Below are 25816 nucleotides of genomic sequence, written 5' to 3' on the forward strand. Positions count from 1 at the left end.
AGGTTTTTTACACTCAGTCAATCGCTGGTCACATTTCTGTATCATATTTCTGCCATCATGTGTTGAGTTTAGTGAGCGATTGTATGTGAGATGTTGCTCATTGGTACAATGCTGAAAAAAGTAAATTAAAACACAAACAACTGCAATAATATAACATAATAATGCAGTTTTGAAATCTAGATATTTCTTCTTATATTCTCCTTTTCTTTCATTTTAATTTAACTTTTCCCCCCTTTTTTCTATTATTATTATTATTACAATATTTTTAAAAATAGTATTATAGTATACATTATTAGTAGTTTGTTGTATAATTATTGTTATTATTTCTGTAATTTTTATTCTTTCCATTTTTTCTCCTTTGAATTTGAGGCGTATTTTGGAATAAAAATTCTATTTTATGAATTTTGTTAAATACTTTTATAACATAACATCATAATGCTGTTTTGAATTCTAGACATTTCTTCTTCTACTTTTCTTTTTATTATTATTAAAGTGATTTTTTGTTAATGTATTATTTTGGTATGGAAGTGTTAGTGTGTTGTATATCATTTAATTGAAGTGTGTTAATACACACTTCAATTAAATGATTCCTTCTGTGAGATGACAATAAGTGAAAATCAGGTATACCAAAAAAGGGGTTTATTATATTTTTCCCACCCCTACTAAGAATAAAAAAAGGTAACATGTTAGATAATAATATATATATTTTTCAGGAATACATGGATTAAAACACATAAATACATATTAACAAAAACACTGAAAAGAGACGGACACAGGACTTACGAAGGTTAGGCATCGTGGTGAGTATCAGTCACATGGTCATATCTTTTCTAAGACGATCATGATAAGGCACATGTGCATACGATCCTTTTGGGAAGCAGTAGTATTTTGCTTTTTTGTAAAGGACAGCTTGGCAGGTTTTCCAGTGGTTACTTTGCATATTTACAGTGTACAGCTACCACAGTAGTAGTTATTTACATTAAAGGCTGATACATGTCTCCCTTTTTCTTGTGAGTCTGTTCCAGCTCTGTGTGGGAGGCAGAGAAACATTGTCTGTACAAAGTATAAAAAAAGAGCTGATGGAGGAGCAGGAGTTGGGGCTCCGCCGAGCTTTGGGGGACGCAATCTTTGGGACCAATCGAGCTCTTGATGAACAAAAACAACACATTCTATTTACAAGTGGCACTTTAGAGGAGGTTTTAGCTGTTTTTTAAAGGACTTGCAACCCAGTGAGAGGTTAGTATTGTCTTTTAGTGGCCTCTCCCACCGGGGATTACAGCAGTGTGTGAAGAGTTCGTGAAGAGGGGCACCTATAGGTCTTCATCCTCCGCTGAGCTGAAGCTGCTTCTGCTGTCTTTGGACCCGGCTCCAGGCGATCCGGCGGAGAGGAGGGGGTCAGTGCCAAAGGGGGACAGGGGGTCGTCCATCAGGATCTCGTCCAGCCGGTGCTCCTCCTTGAGTGTGGAGCTGAAGAAGTCTGTGAAGTGGGACAGCGGGTCGGAGAACGTGGAGCAGCCTTCTGCGCCCTGGATGTGATCCTGCGGCCCGGCGGCACTGGGGATGGTGGCCGGGACGCCGCCTAGCCTCTGGAGGTAGTCGCTGTTAGGGTCCTCCTGGTAGATGGGGGGCTGCTGGGGTTGCTGGGCCTGGGGAGACGTCTGCGGCTGCTGCTGCTGCTGCTGCTGCTGCTGCTGCTGCTGCTGCTTGAGGAGATGAGAGGACAGCTCCACTGTCCCCAAGGCGGAGGCCATGTTTGGGAGGCCATGTGCTCGTGCTTGGATCTCAAGTTCCTGTAAAGTAAAGGGAAAAGAAACCATGAGTAAGAGATTACTTACATATGTTCTAGTTTGGAGAAAATTCCCCCGCCTTATGAGTTTGGATTAAGCCACACTTGGAAATTTGTCCCACTCCCACACACCTTTAACACAAATGGACACGACTCATCCTGTTGACTGTTTGACCTTTGTTAGCTGTCCCTTTGACGTCAGTTGTAGTCAGTGTTTCTCGGATGGCTTGGTCATCTTTAAAGATGATAACAGAAGTTGTGTTGGATTGAAACTAAAACTTGTTTAAGTTTGCAAGTTGCCCTCTGTGTGGTGTGTGTGTGGGTTTGTGTGTGTGTGTGTGGGTGTGTTTTCATTAAAGAGCTGTTCTATTACTGCTCATCATCTATTTCTAACCTGGGTTATTTCCCACTGAAAAGAGCTGGGGTTATTGTGTTTATTCATCAGGTAATTAGCACTGAGCAACAAGGGGTGGGGGGAGGAGTGGAAGGACCCTCTCTACAAACAACAGCAGGAGGGTGTTGTAAAGCTTTGGCTGTGGAAATGAGGGATGAATGAGTCAGGTGGATTGTCAGAATCCCTTAACCTTTGGCATAATGAAACACGCCTTGAGGACGCTGTTTATAATAGATCAATAACAAGACTGCTGTGGGTCTGAGTAGAGTTATAATTCTTAGGTTTTTTGCGTCAGAGGAACGTAAAGAGACATCATGTCTGTGTCATTATCCATTATTTGCAAACTCAGCATATCCTAGCTAGTGTAATTGACATAATCTAGTTGACTCTTTGGATGTGAAATAAACCCGATCGTTGACCGTTTCCGTGTTATTACCTGGATCCTCAGCAGGAGTCTCCTGTTGGCTTGCTCCAGCTTCTTCTGACGGCTCTCCAGCTCCCGAGCGTGATGCTGCTCCTTCTGCAGCCACTTTATGTACTCCACCGAGGCCTTCAGGATGGTGCCTTTGTTCCAGCGCATGTCTCTGCAGGAAGGAGAAATGTAAAAGATAACCTTTAATTCGAACCCCCTGATGTCTGCAGAATATCCTCCGTAAAAAAGAGGAGAAAAAAACGAGGGGGAAAAGTTTTAACACAGAGGTTTTTTCGGCTTTTATGATATGAATAAGAAAAGGTGCTTTACATGGGGCAATTATTCATCCTTGGACATTACATGGGAATGGGAATTTTAATAGAATAGTTAAGTAGCTATGTGGAAAGTCCATTCTTGTACCTCCTTGTTCGGTAAAATTAATCCTGGAGTAAAAATAGGTGAGAGTTAAGTATGAAGACGGAGGAGAAAATGGAGTATGGGACTCGAGGTGCTAGAGTGCAAGTAATTCTTTTGCAGATATTATTGCTTTTTCCTTTTTAAGTAAAGGGGAGCCGTAGTAAAATCGTCCTTTCCAAAGGAATGAGACGTCGGTGTGATCAGCGTTAATAATCTCCTTTATCTCGTGTTAATGGCGCCATGACAACGGTAACCTTCCATTTAAATTTAAAGCATAGTTCAATTTGCGAACAAGATGGCCGGTGGATTTCAATTCAGCGCCACTCTCCATCTCCATGTTCCAATTGTGCTTCAAACTTTGATTCCAAATGCTGTGGCCCGCTTCTTTGCATTTGACCCCTCTCCTCATCATTCATGCTTTTGCGCTGAACTGCCGGGACCCAGCGAGAGTAGGTACGGCTCGTGGAGCGACGACTACAATGGAAGTTCAAGTGCACCCTTGAAATATGACTGAAATGTGCTTGAGTACTCATTTGAATTCAATGAACAACGTTTAGAATGTCCTTGTGCTCATAATTGAATATGCTTCCTCGCCAGGAATGGTCGTGCAGTCATTTCCGTGACAAGTGCATCGAAGAAGGGTTGTTGTTTCAATAAATACATTCAGATTTAGCTACTTACGGGTCATTTGACTTTGGTATGAGCGTCCCCAGCTCCTTGATCCTGTAGTTGATGTTGTATCGTCGCCTTCTTTCAACTAAAAAAAGCAGATGAAAACAAAAGGAGCACGTTAATTAAGACATTGTCGGCTGCTGTGCTAAAGGCTAGCTATAACTCATTTAAGATGATGTACTGTGAAGGACTTGAAAGGGCGGCGGCAGACACTTACTCAGATTATGGTTGTCTTTTTTCTGTCTCTCTTTTGCCATCACTCTCGTGTCAAGTTCTGTGTAGATAAGGGGGAACAAATTTATTAGCAACGCATTTTGAAACCGTAAGACAACGAACGCCACAAAAGGTCCAGTCAGGAGACACACAACCAGTTGTTTTGAGGGAGTTCAGAGGCAGGGTCAGCCAGAATCCGGAATTCCAGTGCATTAGCCCACACCCCAGACACTAGTTTGACCTCCTTACACACACACACACACACACACACACACACACACACACTGAATGAGCCCAATCTTTCCCCTCCAGCATGTCTGAAGATCATTGTGGACGCAAAAATGGGGATCACTTTTTAACTACCATAATAAGGACAGTTTAGCAAATTCACTGGAGGGGGGACAAAAATGCCAGTGCATCCATATTTGTATTCGCATTCTTCCAAATTATATAATTGGGGACCTGAGATTGGATTTCCCAATTTGTCTCTGTTGATTCAATCAGGACAATTTACAGTCTGTGTAACAGCCCATTGTCCTCTCTGCCCACGCTCGAACGTAACAGATGGCAATTTACTTATTTACCCGTGGAGAGTAAAGGGTTCTTCTGGCATCCTTTCTATTTGCTAAATCAATTAGGCTACTTTGCTTGATGCATGACATTAATAAGAAATGTCTTAAAGGGCCCTTTGTTTGTATTTTCTTTTCTTTTTTTGCACTGTGACGAAAAGTCTACACGTTTCTTCAGTCTATTAGTGGAACCACTGACAAAAAGGACACTGTTTCTCAAAAAAAACACAAATCGCCTTAGACATTTCTCTGTTGTCTTGATTGGACTGGATTTAAAAAAGAAGGAACACCTTTGCCTTACTTTGCAGCACCCAACATAATAGATAGAAATATGCCTTTTTTTGTTTCCTAAATGTCTTAAACCAACAAGCAAAATGTGTGTGTGTTTAACATCAATGTGAGCATGTCCTTAAATGCTTTGTGCTTAGGTTAAAGCTATGGCATTATTTCATACCTGTGTATTCCTTTTTTACAGTGAGCTTTGTGGGGTTAGATGTGGGACTCATTCCAACATTAAGGGCGTTCATACCTTGTTCACCCCCATAGATATCCAGCATGCTGCCACTGAGGGACACCTAAGGACAGAGAGGAGGGGGGGGGGGGAGAGAAAGAGAAGTTGTCAGTCCCAGGGGATGCATGTAAAAGCTTTTGCATTTCACACTCTAACAAAAGCCCCAGCACAAATAGTTGTTTTTAGCTGCTGTGTGGCTTTGTTTGTCATTGGCAAAGAGGCAAGAGGACTGATCAGAGAAAGGTTGTCAGCCCCCAGGCCTCTGGCTTCGGCCCTCCCAGCAGGGGGTTGTAGTATCTGCATGTGTCCCTCAGCAGGACAGGGCCTTTTCCGTGTTCAAATTGCCTGCTCATCTTGTATAACAAAGAGTGAAAAAAGACTAACAAGAACTTAACCTAGCTGGAACCAGGTCAATGAAGGGGTTGATCTCAAGCGTTACCCCATCTAAGCCTAACCTCCAACCGAGGCTGGCAGTCGTCTGAGGCTTGGTTTGTCCAGACATCGTGCCTTGATCTGCTAATGCCACCCTTTCACCCTTTTCAAAACCCCTCCACTTGAAAGTCCTCCTAACACAGAGATGTCCTCTGTGTTGAAAATAGCCTCCCATTGGATGAAAAGGCTAGCTAGGTCAACTGCTTGAACAGAGGCAAAACTGTTTTCCTACGGGTCCCTTCTTGTCTGGGAAAGCGTGCATCGGTTCTGCGATAATGACGTCTTTTCACGGACTGGGGAGATGTCAAGATATAGCGTGCTGACACACATGTGTGTCTAATTCGCATTTGTGTATTTATGGGAAAAGTCTACAGAAGCCACCATGCATTCCACGATGCGCACAGCCAATTTTATCCAAGTCTTGTGTGTCAAATCTGACTGCCAGACTGGTGAACGTGATAAGGCTGCATGGGAAGTCACAGATGGAAAGCAAAAGCAGAAGAAACAAAACAGAAGGAACTGCAGACCTTTCAGATATCGGCAGTTGGTTTTCGTTTGGTGTTTTTTTTTCTCATTATCTCACCAATATTGGAGGAGAAGAGTAGAAGGAGGAGGGGACACACAAGTGCTTATCAAAATGAGAGATTGCAACCATTCCCCTACTACTCCTTTGGTAATCACTTCAGTCCCTCTCCTGTCCGTGTTCCTGGATGTGTTGACACTGCGAAACTACGTGATGCATCATACTGTATGACTAATTAGGATGAATTGATCCATTTAAGCATGGTATCATTTCTGAACAAGCCCATAGGGAGTGTATGCATTAGCCCAATCCAATGGCTCAGTGACTCTCTCCAGAAAAATCTCTCACCCCTCCTAAGCATTATCTTTTCCTCCCCCCTCTCATTCCTACGCTGTCACAGTATCTGTTGTGTTCGGATGTGTGTCACTTTATCAGTGTGTATGATTCTTTTGTCCAGCAATCTGTCTTCCTCTGTATTTAAGGAGTTAGGCCAGATTCCCAGGGTTCCCATCCCACAAACTCTCAGGTGTTGCTATGTTTTCCGGTCAAATGGACCCCTTGTCCCACATTTTCCCCCCAGAGTTTTCGAATTCCTTCCTGGCCATGAATGCTACTGATTGGGCTTGTCTGTGGTGCAGTTAAGCAGTCACTATACATTTAACGTCTTCTTTTGTCCCAGCTTTTTTTGCAAAAACATCCTCTTTTCTACTTAATCTGCATTGTTGATCTTCTTCAGTTATGTGAGAAATGTTGCTAAGCCCAAATGAACTTTGACTCATTTCCAGACTTAATCTGACCCCAAACTAAGGCAGGTCCCCTTTTTCCCAAGCAAGTCAAGCCTGCGCCCAAACGATTGGGTTGAGGAAATTTCACTTTCAAGTCCCCATTCAACTTCAAAACACAGACGTCATTAGCTGGGCAACTTATCTTAACATGAGCTGCAATAACGTGAGCCAACGAGGTAGACAAAACGAAAGGATTGTGCAGGAATCAAAACAAACGAGCATTTAAAAAAGTGTTACTACATAGCTGTTGATGGGATTCATACTTACATTGCTTTGCATCATAAGGTTAGACTCCATGCAATCCAAGCCTCCGTCATTGAAGCCGGATTCAAGACTGATTAGGTCATCAATAACTTCATCCATTGGAAACTAAAAGAAAACGGTAAAGTCAGTTTACTCGAGGACAGGCTCATGATGTTTGTACCCGAAACATTCAAACCAAAATAGACACAAGGAAGAGGGGGAACTGTCCAGAGACTAATCCAATAACAGACAAGTTCCCCACCGACTAGTCTTAAGTTAATTAGCAGGTTTGGCGGGAAAGTGTGTGTTATCTAAGTAGTGTCTTCCTTTGAAAGGGTTCTCTCATCACAGGCTGTCTGAAGTTATTGATGAACACATAAGAGAGAAAAGGATATCAATCATTTGGATTTGCTCAAGACAATGAATTTAGAAGGTTACTTGTGAATTATTTTACAGGTTGACTCTCTGTCCAAACATTAGTCTCTATCTCACACAAGAGGAACTAAGAAACATCCCAAACAGAACAGAAAACAAATATTCTAAATATATAGGGAGTGGTAACAGGAAAACGTGTGAAGACTGTTACGACATCTTCCAGAAATGATGACTGACACGTTTTCCATCACCCAGTCTGTGGTTACATTTTTTTTTTGTTGCAATTTCATTCTAGGCTTTTCTCAATTTCAGTTCCATGTATTAAGAAACATCACAGTTCACATTCAGACACTTTCTTTCCCCACTCACCTCGCTGTCGTGATTGGCCATATTGAGGAGGGTAACGGGGCTGTTGGGGTTACTGCCGTCGCTGACCGAGGGCATGTGCCCATTCCTCATGATGGGCACCGGTGGCCAGCGACTGGCTCTGAGCGTGTGGGTGTGGAATAGCGTGCCCCTGCCCGGTCGAGGAGGCCAGCTTGGAGCCCAGCGTCAGGTACTGCTTGACTGGCTGGTTCTGGCTCTGGTGGAGGTGGTACTTTGAGTTCTCCAGGTGGCTCTGTACCTGTAGCAAAAACAAACGAAATGTTCAGAAAGTCTGTTGATCATTCCCGAAACTGCGCTGACTATGAGCACACACTCCAGATGTTTTTACAGTAACTGTTGTCTGTGATGAGTAGGTATTTCCCATTATGAGTCACTTATGCAGCACATTTACAGACTTGCAGCAGTACTGTTTTGTAGAAGACAATTAAAGTTTCTTTGTGAGAGGTAGGACTGATTCCATGAAGGCCGTTTATTAAGTAGAATCTTTTAAATGTTAATATACGAACATTTTGTGACTGAAATCTCGTTCAATCGCGAAGGATTTTCCCAAAGAGCTGAACTTAAGTTGCCAAAAAATGCATACTTTCATATATTCTATTATCTACAAAAGTACCTACAGATACATACAGCCAGCAGACAGCAGTCAAGATTTCCAAACCAGTAATAAAAGCCCTACAAATGCTACAAAATTTCAACCAGTTTTTACATTTTGATATTCTTACATTTGAAGCTCTGGTCGCGTCCCGCATCGTGAAGTAACTGCAGTCAGTTAAGTGTGGCATTCTCAGAAAAACCTGATATTCTTCAGATTGGTTTGTTTTGGTTGTAGCAGCAGGTCAACTTTAAGGATCCAGATGTACTGCTGCTATCCTGTTGAGCTGCTGACTTCTCAGTGAGTGTCTCTACTTCCCAGTCTCCTACCAAAGGCTTTTAAAGGGTCCTAAGTGAACTAATTGGCCCAAAGCTGGGGGTAAGCCTTTATGTTGCGTAGCATGACAATCACTTCAAACACTGGACTGTCAGATCACCCAGGGTTTGATCACTGCAGGATATCTGCCTTTAGTGTCTGTCACTAATTCATGCAGACCGCCCTTTTCTGTCTGACTGACCAATCGGTGATCAGCTCCCAACCTCCTCTCCTGCCAGCTCCAGGGGTTGTGGCAGCACAATTGACCCTTGTTCCCCAATGGGCGATTTAAATAACTCTAATGCCATTTTTAACCAAGCCTTTTCATTCATTCACTGGTTTCATTGTAGATATTTCAGTAATATCAGACTCCCAAACAATAACTGCAATATTTGTTAAGTCTTTAGAGAAAAAACATCTAATATATTTCCTGGTTTAGAACTCACAAAGACGTCATTTGTTATTAGTTTATCCCCTGTAGAGTTGTACTTAATCATAATAATGCATTGTTAGCAGTGGTATTATGTTGTTAGTCTTGTCAGTTCTTGATATTAGCCTTATCCGTGTCTTTAACCCAGATTTCTTTCAGAACTTCCCCTAAAAAGTATTTCAAAATAGTGTGCTTTATGGGCTTGTCTGAACTTTGTTATGGCTAATTTTTTCCTTCCCTTGCTTGACCTCAGCTAACCAATTACAAGGCTTAGACGGTCAGATAAGCAACAATGCTGGTGTCTTACTAGCAGATTGTGAGGACAGATTTAACCTGATATTTGTAACTGATTTGTAAATGTGATATTAAGGAAGAAACCCCTCTTTTTTCTTATGTCAACCCTCCCTGCTCCTAAATCACAATGTCATGTTCAGAGCACCAACATCTTACTAGACCAAGTTGTATTTATAGTAAAAACACCAATAATGAAAGCATAGAAAAGCAAAACTCTGCTGAAAGGCAAGTGCAACTGCTTGGTGACAGTTATTGGAGTATGCTAAGTGCTAAACAGTTAGGTCAAATGCTAAGCTACCGTTACAGTAGTACAAGTGGAGAAGAGTTATAAAGTCAAGATATAGTAGCCTTGTGTTTGCTAAAATGAGCCACGATTAGCTTCTGCTCATATTGGGTCAAATAAGGCTTCTGCAATAAAAAACCGCAGAGTGAATTTAATAAAGAAACAGTTTATTGCTCGTGATTTAGATTTAAAGTTTCCAAGAGTTAGAATGTGTTTATGGCATGCTAGCTAGTAGCATTTTGAAGTTTCAGATTGCTAGTTTTTTTTTAAGGGTTAGCCCAACACAGCTAAACCGTAGGGACTTTTAGTGTGGATTTGTACTGAAACTCAGCAATAAATTCTACTTAGCTATACACTGGATGCCTCTATTCACCGCTCATCCGCTAAACTAAGAACAGTCACAGTACTCAACTTGTCGGCAGTGACTGAGAGCTCTTATCTGGCTTCTCCAGGCCAAACAAGATGCTAGTTGTTAGCCAATCAACATTTCTTTCCACTACGGAGAGCTGCAGCAGGGATTCCAGCACTGCTACACACCACATCTGCTTTGTGTGACAGCGGTTTGTCCTGGTTTCACTTCAGCTTTCTCACTACTGTAAACGCCGGAGACACGCTTGTTATCCACTTAAGGGAATCTGATTAGATTTGAGAGGTAATGGTGCTTCAGTCACCGAGGCCAACATCCACAATGGCGGGCCTGTGTATGTGTGAAGAGGACATGCTGAAAAATTATCAATGCCAACCGTACACATGGGGCGCGGAATAAGATAAGAATCTAATCAATCAAGGATCAAGTTTGGGATTGTAGTGACTATTCTGATGTATTTTTTCTCCTTCTCAATACTGCCACCTGCTCCAACAATCCAGACAGTGTTCGAGGTTTCTGCTGGAGAAGAAGTCACAGGTTCACTTTCAATTTACACACATTTGCACAGTTATTCCTGACATGCAAACCTTGAGCTGACTCTACAGACAACCATTCACTGATGCCAAAGCAATGAAATCAGTCAATGCATTTTGGTTTTTGTGTGTAATTTCTAGCACGTTTGCATAGTTTGCTTTATTATAATTTTACAACCTTTGACAAATAATGTTATATGTGTCTTGTTTTGGGTTCAAACTTCCTTCCTGCAGTAAAAATATACAAACTTGACTTTGATTAGGAGATCAGCTGCATCTCCCTAACTTCATTATCCTCATTAGAGACATTTAAACCAGTAAAATAAAGATGTCAGAACCAGACAAGCTCAACATGCACAGCCTATTCCTCTCTTTCTGTCCTAATCAATCTTCTCCTAACTCTCTCACTAACACAATTTGTGTTCTTGCAGGGATCTTAACTAAACATGAATGCAGCAGGTTGATCAAATCGAACAAATGCTCCACTCTGCTCGGCTGTGAAGAGCATCACACACATTATTTCCAGTAATAACATGGAATATGTATCTGATTTATGCAAGCAGCTGCAACTCTAAGGCGTATTAGTGCTAGCAAGATGTAATAGCGGTGAGTTTACCTCTGAGTTCAAAGGTGCATCTCTTTAGTCCCAATGAAAGTGCTGCACCCACACAGCAATTGTTACACACTCACAGGTGTTCCCTTCGAAAAATGGATAGCTCTTGCCTAACTCAGTTTCAGTCTTGCCCAAGTTCTCCTTTCACTTCAGAAAAATCAAAAGACTTATGAAACAGTGGGCTGTGGTGACATTAACTAACTGAACAAATTATGGACAAAACCTAAGTGGAGGTCCAGGAATCATTTCTGCTAAATGTGCGTATTTTATGTCAAATTGACAGGAGCAATGCTGAAATATCCCTATCTACAGAGATAAGATGAAAGTGGAAGAAGAAGAAGAAACCTTCTCAGACTCGCTCTCAGGGGTTTCGCTGAGGCTGCTTACCAGTAAATAGCTGTAACCACGCACCCTAGGTTGTGAAATGTGAGGGAAGATAAGACCGGGATAGCAAACAGATCACAAAATCTGCATTCCACGGCGGCTATTCACTTATTCTGGTTGTAAGTGCATGCCTTTTATAAAGCGTGGACAATATCTTTCATATGCATACTGCACACAAAGTCACACACATGGGCTTTCCTGCAGCTGATTTGCCCGTGCTGTTTCTGAGGCGCTCCCCCCCCCCCTACCTGTAGAAGTTGGATCTCAGTCAATGTGATCACTTTGACCACACAACAGCGACTCATGGCTCCCAGAGTGCCTGCGTCCCCCACCATATAGGAGCTGCAAAACTTCTAACTGAAGAACTGTCACGGCTACAGCTGTGAGACTGGGGGGGGGGGGGAAGAGGAAGAAGAAGAGAGGTGCTGCATCGTCCTTCCTGTGCTTTCGCAGAAATATCCGAAAGGAGGGCATGACAAATCAGCTTATTTGTGAGCCGCACGGGCCGCTTCCTGAGTGTGTGTTTTTGGTCAGGAAAAAAGCCTGACAGAGGCAGAAATACGGATGGCAGTTAGGGGGGTTGGAGTGTGCATGTGCAGGGGTGTAATGGGTTGACAGAATGTGAGTTCCTGCTTGTTGATCACCAAACTTTCCTTCCTGCCGTACATCCAGCCCCACTCAGCACATTCTCCCAGGTTATCTTCATGACACCCACTTCCCTTGCAAGGCTCATCAAACTGCAGATTCAACTAGAGGAACGCACAGAAATGTGTGTGTGTGTGTGTGTGTGTGTGTGTGTGTGTGTGTGTGTGTGTGTGTGTGTGTGTGTGTGTGTGTGTGTGTGTGTGTGTGTGTGTGTGTGTGTGTGTGTGTGTGTGTGTGTGTGTGTGTGTGTGTGTGTGTGTGTGTGTGTGTGTGTGTGTGTGTGAACAAATACAACAACACACAGATGTGGGCTCACACAGAGTTGTTATCCTGTCCTAGTTACTGTCAGGCCACGAAAAGGGTCAATACAAGCCTTCCCAGAATGACTACAGATATCCCTCCCCCTTGTATCACGTACAAAAGAAGCTTAAGTGTTACATAGTGATGTCACTATGATACAGAAGTGAACAAAGGACTACAATCGGGGTGTGGGACAGAAACTCCGTCTGGAGGGAACTTTGGAATTGTACCCTTTGCAGACCATTTACAGTACATGCACGAAACCCCATATAACTCACTACAGGAATAGGGAAACCCCCAAAAAGCGTGATAGGGCCTCTTTAAAAAACATGAATGCCTCCCTGTCTCAGGTCAGGAGTATTGCCATTAATAAAAGGGTTCTGTTTTGTTTTTTTGATGCACTTACACTGTAAACAGACCAACATTTTAGTTGAATGTGACACGGACAATCCAATCACAATGGTCCAGCTGAATCACAGTGGTGCGGAGGATGTTTTCTAAGGAGTCAGTTGAACGCTGTACTGCACTATAAGCTAATGTCTGCTCTCAGCTGTTTAATTGCGATTTGTCCAGCTCGTGTCCTCGGTGGGATGATTTAATTACATAGAGAATGCCTGTGTTGATCCTATGTGTACAGAGAAAGGACTTCCCATCTCAACCAAGCAGTATAATAACCCATAAAGCCTCAGTTAGCTGGATCACAGCTTTATTTATGCCCAAAGGAGGTCGATGCTATTTGAAGGTCAACACATTCTCAGCTCTGTGTTTGTTGGTGTGTATCTGTGGGTATATTCCAACATTACCCACGTGTATATTTGTCTGCTTTTTGTTTATTTGATGTCCGCTGTGTGCACACTATCCATCAGATCTAGCCATATTCCTGGCTGGCCATTTTTGCCTCATCTTTGGGGTAAGCCACAAGTGCTCACCTTTGTTAGTCCCCCTGCATGGCATGTTTTAAACATCAGGGACTTCCTGTAAGAGTTGGTCTGCTTCTGAGACAACACTTCAAAGTGCAGCTCCCACATCTGAGGACTGTTTTATCCTGCTAGAAAAGGAATGCATAATGGACACGGCACCACTGCACTTTTAATGATTCTCATATGAATTAAATATTATAGCTATTTTAACTGGATTACACGTGAAACTGTGTGTGTGTGTGTGTGCGTGTGCATGTGTGTGCTACCTTGATGAAATATTAAAATTATGAAAAGGGTATGCCTTGAAGGTGGTATGAAAAATAATCGCACGTAGAATAAAAAAGGACAGCAAATTAACCACACAATGAATTTGATTGTAAGAAAAGGAAACAGGATGCTACTGAAGTGAGAGCGGTGGGCAAAGTGTCGTTCAACTGAAATGATCGTATGAGTGCTTAAATGTTGTTGCTTTTGAAGAAAGTGACATAAAAGTTATCAGGAAATATACATATAAGATTTACTCCGAGTAGACGCATCTTTAACAGCATACTAAAGTGCACAAACAAAGTGTTTTGATTTTGTTACTGCCTAAATGTCTTCCATTTTTACAAATACAACAGTTCCAGTCACTGTAGAGCAGAGCCAGAAAGGAAGTACACAGAGGACGGGAATGATGAGGTTCAGTCTGTCCTCTCCGTCGGTGCACAGGACATGTGATTAGTGGAAATGGTATAATACAATTTTTGCTGCTAAATCAGTCGGAGCACATTATTCTCTGCGAGTAGTGAAAGGACTCTGTTCACAGGGGCACCTGGGAGATCGGAGGACTCTTGAATGTCCTGATGAAAGTTTTGCTTGTGTATGGCACCTGAGCTAGTGTGTTTGTTTATGTGTGTATCCCTGTCCCTCACAAGTTCAAGTCCATTGCTGACTTTCAAATATTCTCGACGTACTTTATCAGTTATAATTGAATCATTCCCATCTTTGCGTAGCTTTCAAATAAAATCATGCCAGACATGCAAGGCTCGTTAGCTAAGTCAAGCTAATGAAGTTAGCATCAGTTGATAACCTCTTAACATGTGCACGACCTAGACTGGGCCTTAGAGCAATTCCCCCCAAAACGATGCAGGTCGCATTCAAGTTTTTCATTCAGGAATTAAAGAAGTCATACAGCTATGATAGATACTAAAGCATTAAACACATAAAAGGTTTTGCATGTAATTCTTCAACTGAAAGTGTTGTTCACAGTGGTAAAAAAACACACAGAAGTAAACAAACAAAGGTAACCCTTATCCTAACCTGTTTCCTAATCTCAAAGACCGGTTCAAGCCACAGCCGCAGAGGTGCTGAGCAATATGGAGCAGAGGATTGTGGGTAAACTGCACTGTAGTGGTTCTGGTTCCTGAAAGGGGAACCTCATCCTTGACCCTCACCGTCCAGTGAGCGTAAAAAAGCATGGTGTCAGAAGATGTACTGTAGACAACTTTAATCTCTCCCTTTGGCAGACACTGAAAAGAAGCCCCCGGTGGGCTCCAACTTTAACTATGAAGATGAGGTCTTATTAAAACTATGCACATGATTGATTGTGAGACAGCCCCTGCTCACCAAAGTAAAAGCCTTCAATGGACATTTTTTCACTACTTCAACTTCAATTTCAACGTCTAGCTAGTTTTCTTTTTGAAGGTATGTCGCCTGATTTTATTTGTCACACTGCCTGGCAAAAAAAAAGGTCACACACTCTGATACTCGTTGGACCGCCTTTAGCTTTGATTACGGCACGCATTCGCTGTGGCATCGTTTCCACGAGCTTCTGCAACGTCACAACATTTATTCCTGGCATTGTCCACTTGGAACATGCCCGTGCCATCAGGGAAGAACAAATCCATGGATGGAATAACCTGGTCCTTCAGTATATTCAGGTAGTCAGCTGACCTCATTCTTTGGACACGTTGCTGAACGTAGACCAGACCCACTGCAGCAACCCCAGATCATAGCACTGCCCCCCCCCCCAGGCTTGTGACCTTTTTTTTGGGTCAGGCAGTGTATTTCTTGTACACATTTCTTTCTATATAGATAAATATAAAGAAATATGTACAATAACTCTGATGTGATTCTGATCAATTCCGTTAAAGGTTCAGAGTGGAACTGAGGCTCGGATTACAACACATTTAGGGCGTCTGACTTTATTTTTTGCTCACGACGTTACTTTTAATTTACCTCTACATTTAAATCATTGCTTTCTTCTGTTTGGTGCTCTAAATGCACTCCCAGCTGCCACATAGTGCTCATGTGTTACACCTGACTAAATACATGGAAATATTATATAACCAAATCATAAATCATATTCTTTCGAGAATAATTAAATTACTCCATTCATGAGAATCAAAGTGAATATAAATCTTCTACAGAGAAACATATAACTGATTAGGATTCAACTGATCAAAGCATAACAAATAAAAGTCAGACGCTCTAAATGTGTTGTAATCCGAGAGCCTCAGTTCCATTCTGAACCTTGTCAGCTCCAACATAGCATGGAGAAAGAGGATTCTAACCCGCCTTACCAACATGAAGTGCATTTTTGGGCTAAATTTGCCAGCCACTGTTCAAAAGCTTTTGGTGGAGATATATTGATTACCCCTCCTCCTTTAACTTGATTGTGGGAAATGAAATAATGCAATCCCTTTAATGAGAACTAAGCAGAAAATTAAATCAACGTTGACCTTACCAGAACTAGTCATATATAGATAGTGCTGTGGACAAAGGTCTGTTTGTCTGCCGTGTTTGGCTATCTTTGTGCCTCTGCCGTTTGAATGAGTGACGAAGGGGAGGAGGGCCAGGCGGTGCAAGAGATGAAAACCCGTGGATGAAAGTGAGGGGAGTTAGAGGTAAAGGCCAGTGGAGGTTTAATCATATGCAGGCCTGGTCAGTTTTTAGACTGAGCTGCTTACTTATACTAAGGTGTTGCTGCTACATCCCACTTCACATCACAAGAGTGGTGCAGTGAAAACATTTTGTGTAGGCTTACCCACAATTTAGCATCGCAAAGGGGCAGCCTAGGCAAAAAGCTATGGGAGTTTACTATTGGATGATCAAAGAAAATAAGATCCGTAGCAAACACACGTTTTGTTCCGCAGGATACACTCAACATATTCCCACCGTTCTTGTGATTTCTGAAGCGTAAATGAGTCCAGCAGAAGTAAAAAGCTAATGTTTAGGCTATAAACAAACTAGATCACGGTCGCATGGCTTCACGTCACCACCGCTAAGCTAAAGGTGGCTAATGTAGGGTGTGATGACGCATAGAAGCTTCTGACGTGTTTTATGTTGTAATATGTGTTAGCCACTTATTTTAGGGCTCGACCTGAAACACGTTAAGAAACTGTTGACAGGAAGACAAGGGAACCCGAAGTGGTTAAATGCTGACTCATTTCCTGGTTTTAGGACTCATTCCTGCACCGGCCTACTATGATCATCTCAAAAATGCAGTTTAAAGGTTGTTTTACTAAGCCTGTGAAGAAATCTCCACCTAAGCTCTCAGAAAATGCATCTCCATCCATCCCAATTCAGAATAGTAGGGCACATTAATCTCCTTTTAGTTAATATAATCATTATTTTCAGAATTTGTCTATTTATTTTCCGGTTTCTTTATTGGATCTTGCTACTCCGCCAGTCGTCCTCTCTCATCACCCCAATTGCCATGCTCGGGTAAATTGGGTAACAAGCTGTGCCTGAGTTCAATTTACTTTCTCCCATCATTTAGTCTCTGCCAGTTCCAAGTGTGTTACAACGTTTCTGTGACTGCCAATTCCTCCTCCGCTTTGGACTACCAAGCGCCTCCTCAGATGCACATGCTAGCTGCTTCTTTGCACCAAATAAGGTTCACTGAAACTCAACAGCTGCACGAATCCACTCAAACCTGTTCCTTTGCAAGCTTTGCACGTGGGACTTGAATGAGTTGACCCAGAATTGATATCCCCTACGCAAGGAAATTATCGGTTTTAATTGCCTAAATCCATGAAATTCCAGGTCAGAAAATCAAGAATAAATCCTCATTATTTGCTAATTCCCTTAACAAGAAAGGACTATTTATTCTAAAAAAATGTACCATAATAAGACTTTAAATATGCTTTTTTATTAAGGATGCAAAGTAAGTACACCAATAAGTTAAAATATACCCAAAAAAATGTAATAAAATAATTTTAAAACTCTTTTTTTCTCTCATTGAATGAATCTGAATCCATAAATATGCAAATAATATATACATTTGATCAATTCTATGCCCGTCCCACAATGTCTTACTTCACTAAATTACAATCCTAATATTTCTGACTAAACCTCCGCACATTGCTCTCCCTTCTCTGCTTCCACCAGCGTCAAAAAACAACAACTGATAAACTTCTCAGGCATGCGTTGCATTCATCCCACTTATGCGTTGATAATGCATGCATGAAGTGAAACGAATGTTCCTTTACTTTCTCTTTTTCCTGCCGTCTGTGAAGTTTTCACAACGACACATCTCATCAGTGAGTCACTATCAACATGTGTCGGGATTCCATAATTAATAATCCCGTCTGATCACTTTCATCTCAGTGTAATTGAGCGGCTGCAGCTGTCCAAATGCGTTAGGGATTAAAGGTTGTGGCTGTGCGTGTTTTAGCCCTTTACATGCACATGTATGTTCTTTACTGAACATGTTCTGAAGCTTCCTATACGTTGTCAGATTGATATCCTACGGTGTAAAGGGCCATCCGTCCCGCTTCATTTCAGTATGTTCTACAAATCATCTTACACAAACTCAAGTTAACATAGGTAATCCATCACACAGAGCACTTCAGCTGTCTGTTTGGTCCGTCTATCTCACTGTTGTGTTTTCTTCATGAGGAAATAGGGATGTAAAAATACTGTAGCTTATGAATGTGGAAATTAAATCATGGATCTGAAAATGTAATTTCCTGTCCTTTTGTAGTGTTTTGTGTCTCTTTATAGTTGTTTTGTGTCTCTTTAATGTCGTTTTGTGTCCCTTTATAGTTGTTTTGTGTCTCTTTATAGTTGTTTTGTGTCTCTTTATAGTTGTTTTGTGTCTCTTTATAGTTGTTTTGTGTCTCTTTATAGTTGTTTTGTGTCCCTTTAATGTTGTTTTGTGTCTCTTTATAGTTGTTTTGTGTCTCTTTATAGTTGTTTTGTGTCTCTTTATAGTTGTTTTGTGTCTCTTTATAGTTGTTTTGTGTCTCTTTATAGTTGTTTTGTGTCTCTTTATAGTTGTTTTGTGTCTCTTTATAGTTGTTTTGTGTCCCTTTATAGTTGTTTTGTGTCCCTTTATAGTTGTTTTGTGTCCCTTTATAGTTGTTTTATAGTTGTTTTGTGTCTCTTTATAGTTGTTTTGTGTCTCTTTATAGTCGTTTTGTGTCTCTTTATAGTTGTTTTGTGTCTCTTTATAGTTGTTTTGTGTCTCTTTAATGTCGTTTTGTGTCTCTTTATAGTCGTTTTGTGTCTCTTTATAGTCGTTTTGTGTCTCTTTATAGTTGTTTTGTGTCTCTTTATAGTCGTTTTGTGTCTCTTTGTCGTCGTTACGCATCTGATGTGTCTCTCTTTTTGGTCATTTGGTTACTCTTTGTAGTTATTCTGTCTCATTTTTTATTGTTTTGGAAATGTTGGAGTTGTAAGGCATCTCTGTGTAGTCATTTTTTGTCTCTTAGAGTGGATTGTTGTAGGCGAAGGCAAGAGGGGCCTCGAACACTTTGGGCCCTTAGGCCTGTCCCTAGTAGAACAATTCAGTAATCCAGCCATGAAGTACAACATGAGGATAATCTACTTTATAATCTCACATTATACAGCCCTCTTTATGAGTATTTCTGTATGCATATTGAAATATATAGAGGGGCATTCTGACTTAAAGCACTTCATCTTAATTTATACTTTATCCTTTTCACTCTTTTGCTTTCTCCCTCGATCCGTCCCTTGTCTTGCTCTGTCTCTCTATGTCTTTATCTCCATCATTCCCTCTCTATCTGTGGTTATGTTAATGATCTGACGTGCAGGCAGAGGAGGCACCTTTGCAAGGCTAACATGAGACGACACCGATCGTTTCATCACAATGGGGAGCCCCAGAGACCAAAGACTCACTTAAAAGGCGTATTTCAGGGTATTAATTGCTTGACATAGCTCACCCAGGTATGGGAACCTTTTGGTATGCCAATGGAAAAAACTAGTAGGGAATAAAAAAGCTGTGCTGTGGTCGGCCAAGAGGATGCAAGCTGAAATACCTCAGAGTGTGTAACAAGCGCCGAGTTATTCCTCACAAAATCACGTGCCGAGAGCAGGAAAAGTTAAGGTAATTGAGTTAACCACTCCTCCTGCCCCGCGCTCTTTCATGGTGTGTCTGCTTCTGTGCGTGAGTGGGACTTTTGTCCCAAAGCTGCACACTTCTTTGCCCTTTACTACTAAATAGAGAGACAAAGAGTAAGAGCCACACACTGATAATAAACAGACGTTTTGCTGTTATTAAACTGACATGGAGGAGAATATAGCATGACAACACCTGGGCCCATTACCTGATAACCTGAAAGGAACTGGAGGAAATAGGTCAATAGTCAATACAAAGAACATCATGTGAAATGTAATGTGCTTTTATGACAAAGTTCTATTGAATGTTCTACTTTGTGCTACATTCAAAGTGAATAGAAGACCACAAATGTCATTCATATTTGAGTAAAATATTCCCAAAAAGGTCTAACAACTGTTTGTCAGTTTTTTTTAATTCAGTATTTGGTGTTTCTCCATAAATTTCACAAATGTAAGAAATGACACAAATAATAAATTAAATAGTTTTAGGCAAACAAAAGAAGTTTGATTAATAATCATTATTATTATTTATTGTATTTTTTTATTATTTAATGTGTAATCATTTTTAATGTATTCATATTATTTGTTGCATTTCAATTCTTGTTTTTTATCATTACATTTTTAATTGTATTATTATTGGTTTATGTTGGTGGGCGCTGTATAAGATACAGTCCTTTTTTTTCCTCCGCTCTTTACGTCATCACCCTCAGAGCCTCAGCTGCTTTTAATCAAGTTTTATTATTGTGAGATTTTCAGTAACGTGCTGTGCTTTAATTCTATTAAGTTTGGTATTATCATCCCAGCTTGGATTTCAGGCTCGGATTATTTCAAGTGGGTCTGGTGCCATTTGAAATGCACATAACTCAGGCCTACATTTGACATGGGTGCTTTTTTTATTTTGATTTCACATCTAACAGAGTCCTTTTACAGCTATCGGAAACAAGGCTCTTTATGGAGCGTGCAAACATGGGTGCTCAACACAAAAAAATGGACGCTATGAACAAGTCTCACGATATGCTACATGAAATACAATTTATGAATAATTATTATTTGACTTTGGCCATATAAGAAGACCTCCAGAGTAGGTGTGTCATTTCCACTTACCTGTCCGTACCAGTTATATTCCAGCATTGTGACGACACTTTCACAAACACGCGATAAAAACTGTAAAAAAAAAATGTAGCGACTGCGGCCTGTTGCTCTCCTCTCAACCCGACTGTACAACTCTCCCCTGTGTGGGATTGATGTCGTCAGGACTTTGGGGGGCCAGGCGTAAAAACCAAGCCATCACACACACACATTTTTGTACACATGCACTGGCAAGCATGCACACACTCACTCACACACACTCCCCTTGCTGAATTTTGGCACTCCCAGGGCTTACGACATGTTGATAATGAACCTGAACCCATTATTTTGAGTCAATGAATTGAAAGAAATAGGGCAAAGAATGAAAGCCACAGGGCCAATTAACGGCATTCTTTGATGTATTACCCTCGCTCACCACTCAAGCAGACCGCTCTGCGCCGTTTTGTCTTTATTCCCTCTGTTATTCATTAATTATTCTGAGCGGGGTCAAGGTTCGTGTGGCTAATTGTGCAGACCGTCTCTCTTTGAGGATGGCAAAAGATTCGCCCAACACTGACACTACCCCCCGACTGTGCCCAGTCACCTTGAATTATGCCAATTATTCCAATTCTTTGATTCCCCCCCCCCCCCTCCCTTCTTCTCTCTGTTCTATCATTGCATTAAGCTGTGTGTCTTTTCCCCCCTCTCCCTTCTGACTGAAGTCTCCATCACTGGACTGTTTCTCTCTACTACACACACACACACACACACACACACACACACACACACACACACACACACACACACACACACACAAATAAATACATTGTGTGTTTGTGAGGATCTTCGTGGTGGACTCGGGATACTTTAGGTCTTCTGAGGTTAAACTGATGTTAATCTCTGTTGACCTTTACTCTACTATATGAATTACCATGCGTGTCACTTTGCAGTCTTTTAATGAAGCTTCTCAAACATTAAAACAGCTTATTCTGATTTTATTGACTCCTTATTACAAGGCTTTTTAGAAATAAACTCTACAAATTAAGCGATGACCCCCTCAGTTCATTAACACAGCTCTTTGAAATGTAGGTGTTTTTTTTCTCAGGGGTTGAAAAAGACACATTTCGTAATGGACAATAAAGTTATATTGTATTGTAAATAAACATATTTGCAGACTTAATCTTAATCTAACATTTACATTGTTGACGTCATATATGTGTAGCTCAGTTAGAAAGGGTGTGTATTTTGTTCCATTTTTTGCTTCTCAATTCCATAGACATCCACTCATTGTGCTAAGCTGAACTATTGCATATCAGCTGCTCATCAAATATAGTTTGTGAACTCTGTCTGTATAACTTATGTAGTCGTCATTCAGAAAGCATATCTTCCCATGATGTCAAATTATGCAAAAGAAAGTGTGTAACGTAATGTTAAAACCCACTGTCTATTTTGCCAATTACTAACGGGTTGTAATGGTTTAGTATCAACAAAATAAATGTAAGAAATCTGAATAAAAGCCTTCTTTTAACGTAGGTCTTCAGCTGAATGACATCTTGTTTGAAAAGTTCCCATAAGTGTTGGAAAAAAGGAGTTTGTTCCTGTTGATTTTTCACAGTCTATGCTGCTTTTACTGGGACATTGGAAACGCATTACTCAGTTTAGGATGAGGACTGAGTCACTTTTTCTACAATTTAAAGAAACTCTGTGGCACTTTTAATTCAGGGGCATACATAATCCTCATGTTTCAGTTTTGGTTCTCCTTTGTTTTAGAAAGATAAAGAGAAGGACAAACATTTTTGACATTTACGATTCAGGACACGGGCTTCCAGAAAAGAAACAAAGGCAATGCCATTCTGCAAGTGATATCTGATGTAATCACATTATGAAACTCCTGTGAAGGCAATCCCTCTTTAACATGATTAGGAGCATAGACGGGATTTAATGGTGTAATTATCTGTCCGACATTTCGAATTCCTTTAATCTGAACCGTGACTATGGAGAGTTATATAACAAATGTATTGTCTTCAAAAGGTCACGTGTTGTAAAAGTTGGGATAATTAACCATTCAAATATCAATGAATTCAAATGTCCAAATCAAATTAGGGCTAATTTTCTTGAATCAGATCCTATTTTTTGCATTTTAAAAAGATCAATATTTACACTCTATATGTCTCCCGGTCAGCTTTTCTAAAAAGTGTTTTATCTGCAGTCTCTCAAGTTACTTTAGAGTAGTTTCTCTAACAGGGTTCTTAGATCCACAGATCTGAGATTCTAAACGTGCAGCTGATTAAGGCTGAAGACATTCAAAAGAATAATGATAACATCAGGCTGGACTTGCAGGATATTGGCGGATGTGTCTGTAGATATACGCTGAATTGCACTTGTATTCTCTCGACTATTGAATCCGTGTCCTCCAACTGTGTCACGAAACGCTGCCTTTTCCCCTAACTTCATTATTGACTAGAACCGTGCTAACATGTAAACGTACAAGGTTTTAAAAGACATGAAATGAACGGAATCAATCGTTCAATTGAAAAAAGGCTGAAATTAGCTTCAATTGACTTACACTTACAATAATCAAATTAACGGAATAGGACTAATGCAATTAATAATAGTACCAACTAAATGAGGTGCCAGAAGGAACCGTGTTGTGAGGAATCTGTATTATTAAATAATAAAACCATTACTAAACTGTTAACCCACTCATATGTCTTTAAACCCCTAGATAACATCTGCCTTTTTCATTTCCCTTAGATGTCAACTATCCCCTCAGTCCCTTTGTTGCTTATTTGTCCTTGATGAAAGAACGCCTCGTAAGGTCACTGAAAGCCGACGCTAACCTTTTGTCTCTCGTCCTTTTGGATATGTTTTCTTCAAAGGGATTCCCGAGCAGCATCTCTTGGTGTGGGCGGCCACGGAGGGCTACGTCCTCGGGCCGCGGCTGCGCCACTGACGCCACTGGCTAAACACCGGGTCCCACTCTGACCTCCCTAATTTAGTGAGTGTGTGTGTGTGTGTGTCCTTGCCTATATGCCAACTGTTTTGAGTCACTCAAGGCAACATCTACTAAAACCATTGGGTCCTGGTTTAATGTATTGACCAACAGAGTGGTGCATCTTCTTGTAGATCCACCAAGACGTTAGGACTCCTTCGACAAAAAGCATCGGGATTTTTCCTTTGGATTTTGGAATATTGCCGAAAGTAATATCTGTGACAGACACACGTTCATGATTGTTTTGTTCAGCGGGATAATGTCCACACATAAACACCACTTGGTAACCTTTGAAGTGAAATGCTATCGCCATAAATCAAAAGCTAACATTAGGCTATAAGCAAACTACGGTTGCACGTCCAAACCGCTAAGCTAAAGACTGCTAATGTTCCGCGTGTCGACATGTGTTTTTACTCTGTGGGGTATTTACTGGCCTATTTTATTTTGAGGAAGAAACATGAACATCTCTTCGGCTTGTAAAAACCACAGACCTTATTTTAGGCGTCTCATGAAACAGGGTTCAAATAAGTAGCTTCAATTGCTAATTTCAGGGTTTCAAGACGATCTTCCCCCAGCTTTTCATCAGGTCTACTTAGTCAGTCTAATTCATAAATGCACTTTGTTGATGGAGAGAAAACTGATACCATTTTCAGTTCTGTGGGCTCGATATAAAGCGACCGCCAGCAGCTGGTTGGCTTAGAAATAGTTCCGCACATAACCGCCATGAAACCACACACAGTGGTTTCGACACTATGATTTTTGTGCAGCTTGTGCGAACTGAATGAAGGCTTGTTTGCAACGTTTCCCATAAGTGCTGAAAAGAGTTTGTCACAGTCTGAGGCACTTTTAACGCACCATTGGCAACGCATTACTCAGTTTAGGATGAAGAGGAGCGACTGCATCAGTGTTTGTACATTTTAAAGAAATATATTGCACTTATCCGGGATCAGATGCTGAATATACAACATGTCAACTTTTAATGCTTGCTTCAGTTTTATTCCCTCAGTGGAAAAAAGGGTTGCTACTAGAAGTTGTACAGTCTGCCTCAGAGGGAAACATGTCTTTCAGCAGGGGACAAAGGGGGAGAGGGGGGTGTTAACAAAGGGACCTGATAAGATCATGTAGCCACAAGCCAAAAACAAGAAGGACTCAATGAGGTGACTAGGTTTTTTGTGTTTTCAAAGCATAGCCTGTTGTTTCCTACTGTCCTTTGCCCCGAGGACGTGCCTCTGTAGATCATATCTTGTAGCTTTCTTATCAGGATGTTTTTTGATGCAAGTGTGTATCCTAATATAAATGAAGTGAAAGTTACTAAGACACAAAGTCAATTTGGATTTAATTCCACCCTATAAAAAGTCAAAGGAGTGTGTTTTTATTTGCCATGCATACTATTGTCTATGTTCTGTCTATGTGTGTCTACGGTATAAACACTAATGGCTGAATAGTGAAGGTTTTATGGGAGAAAAATCACACTTATTTTGTGAATTGCTTAATTGGGAGTGATTACAATGCGTCTCATTTTGCCATCCAGATAAATGGTTGCTAAATCTCACAAATGAAGTCCCTTTTTCACTTCCCTTTTTCCTTTCACGGCGTAGTTACTGTGACTGTGTTTGTGCAATAACTCAGAAAACACTTCAATCTTTGCTTTTGATCAACTTTTCCTCCTACACGACACTTTATCAATCACACAGATACAGTCACACACACACACACACACAAACACACTAGGGGTTCCCGAATACCAATTACGTTGTTCTTGTTCCCCCCTCGCTTATCTAGCCTCCAGGGAGACCTCCAGCCCTCTCCCTCCCTCTCCCTTAAACACAGATCCCTGAACCCAGCGGGAAGCCTCTGCTGGTCCCAACACACACACACCCCGCTCACACTGTCCACTTCCCCAGCCACACACTCACACTACTACTACTCTCTCCACATTGTACCTTTTTTTTGCCCCCTTTTGAATCCTATTAGTGCGTGAACTTAGTTTAACTGAAAAAGACTGTCGACTTCACTCAA

General features: G+C 41.1%; 1 protein-coding gene across 1 annotated transcript in view; it reads right to left on the reverse strand.

Moving 5' to 3' along the window:
- Nucleotides 1-634: 634 nt before the first annotated feature.
- The window catches only part of tfec (transcription factor EC), a 40993-nt gene continuing 15811 nt past the window's right edge, over nucleotides 635-25816 (reverse strand). The window contains 8 exon segments of the mRNA XM_063905106.1: nucleotides 635-1790; nucleotides 2617-2764; nucleotides 3691-3766; nucleotides 3899-3955; nucleotides 4993-5038; nucleotides 6982-7083; nucleotides 7702-7819; nucleotides 7821-7957. Of these exon segments, the coding sequence (XP_063761176.1) occupies nucleotides 1311-1790; nucleotides 2617-2764; nucleotides 3691-3766; nucleotides 3899-3955; nucleotides 4993-5038; nucleotides 6982-7083; nucleotides 7702-7819; nucleotides 7821-7957 (1164 nt within the window). The 3' untranslated portion in view covers nucleotides 635-1310.

The sequence above is a fragment of the Eleginops maclovinus genome, chromosome 17 (assembly GCF_036324505.1).
Source record: "Eleginops maclovinus isolate JMC-PN-2008 ecotype Puerto Natales chromosome 17, JC_Emac_rtc_rv5, whole genome shotgun sequence".
NCBI classification, from domain to species: Eukaryota; Metazoa; Chordata; class Actinopteri; order Perciformes; family Eleginopidae; genus Eleginops; species Eleginops maclovinus.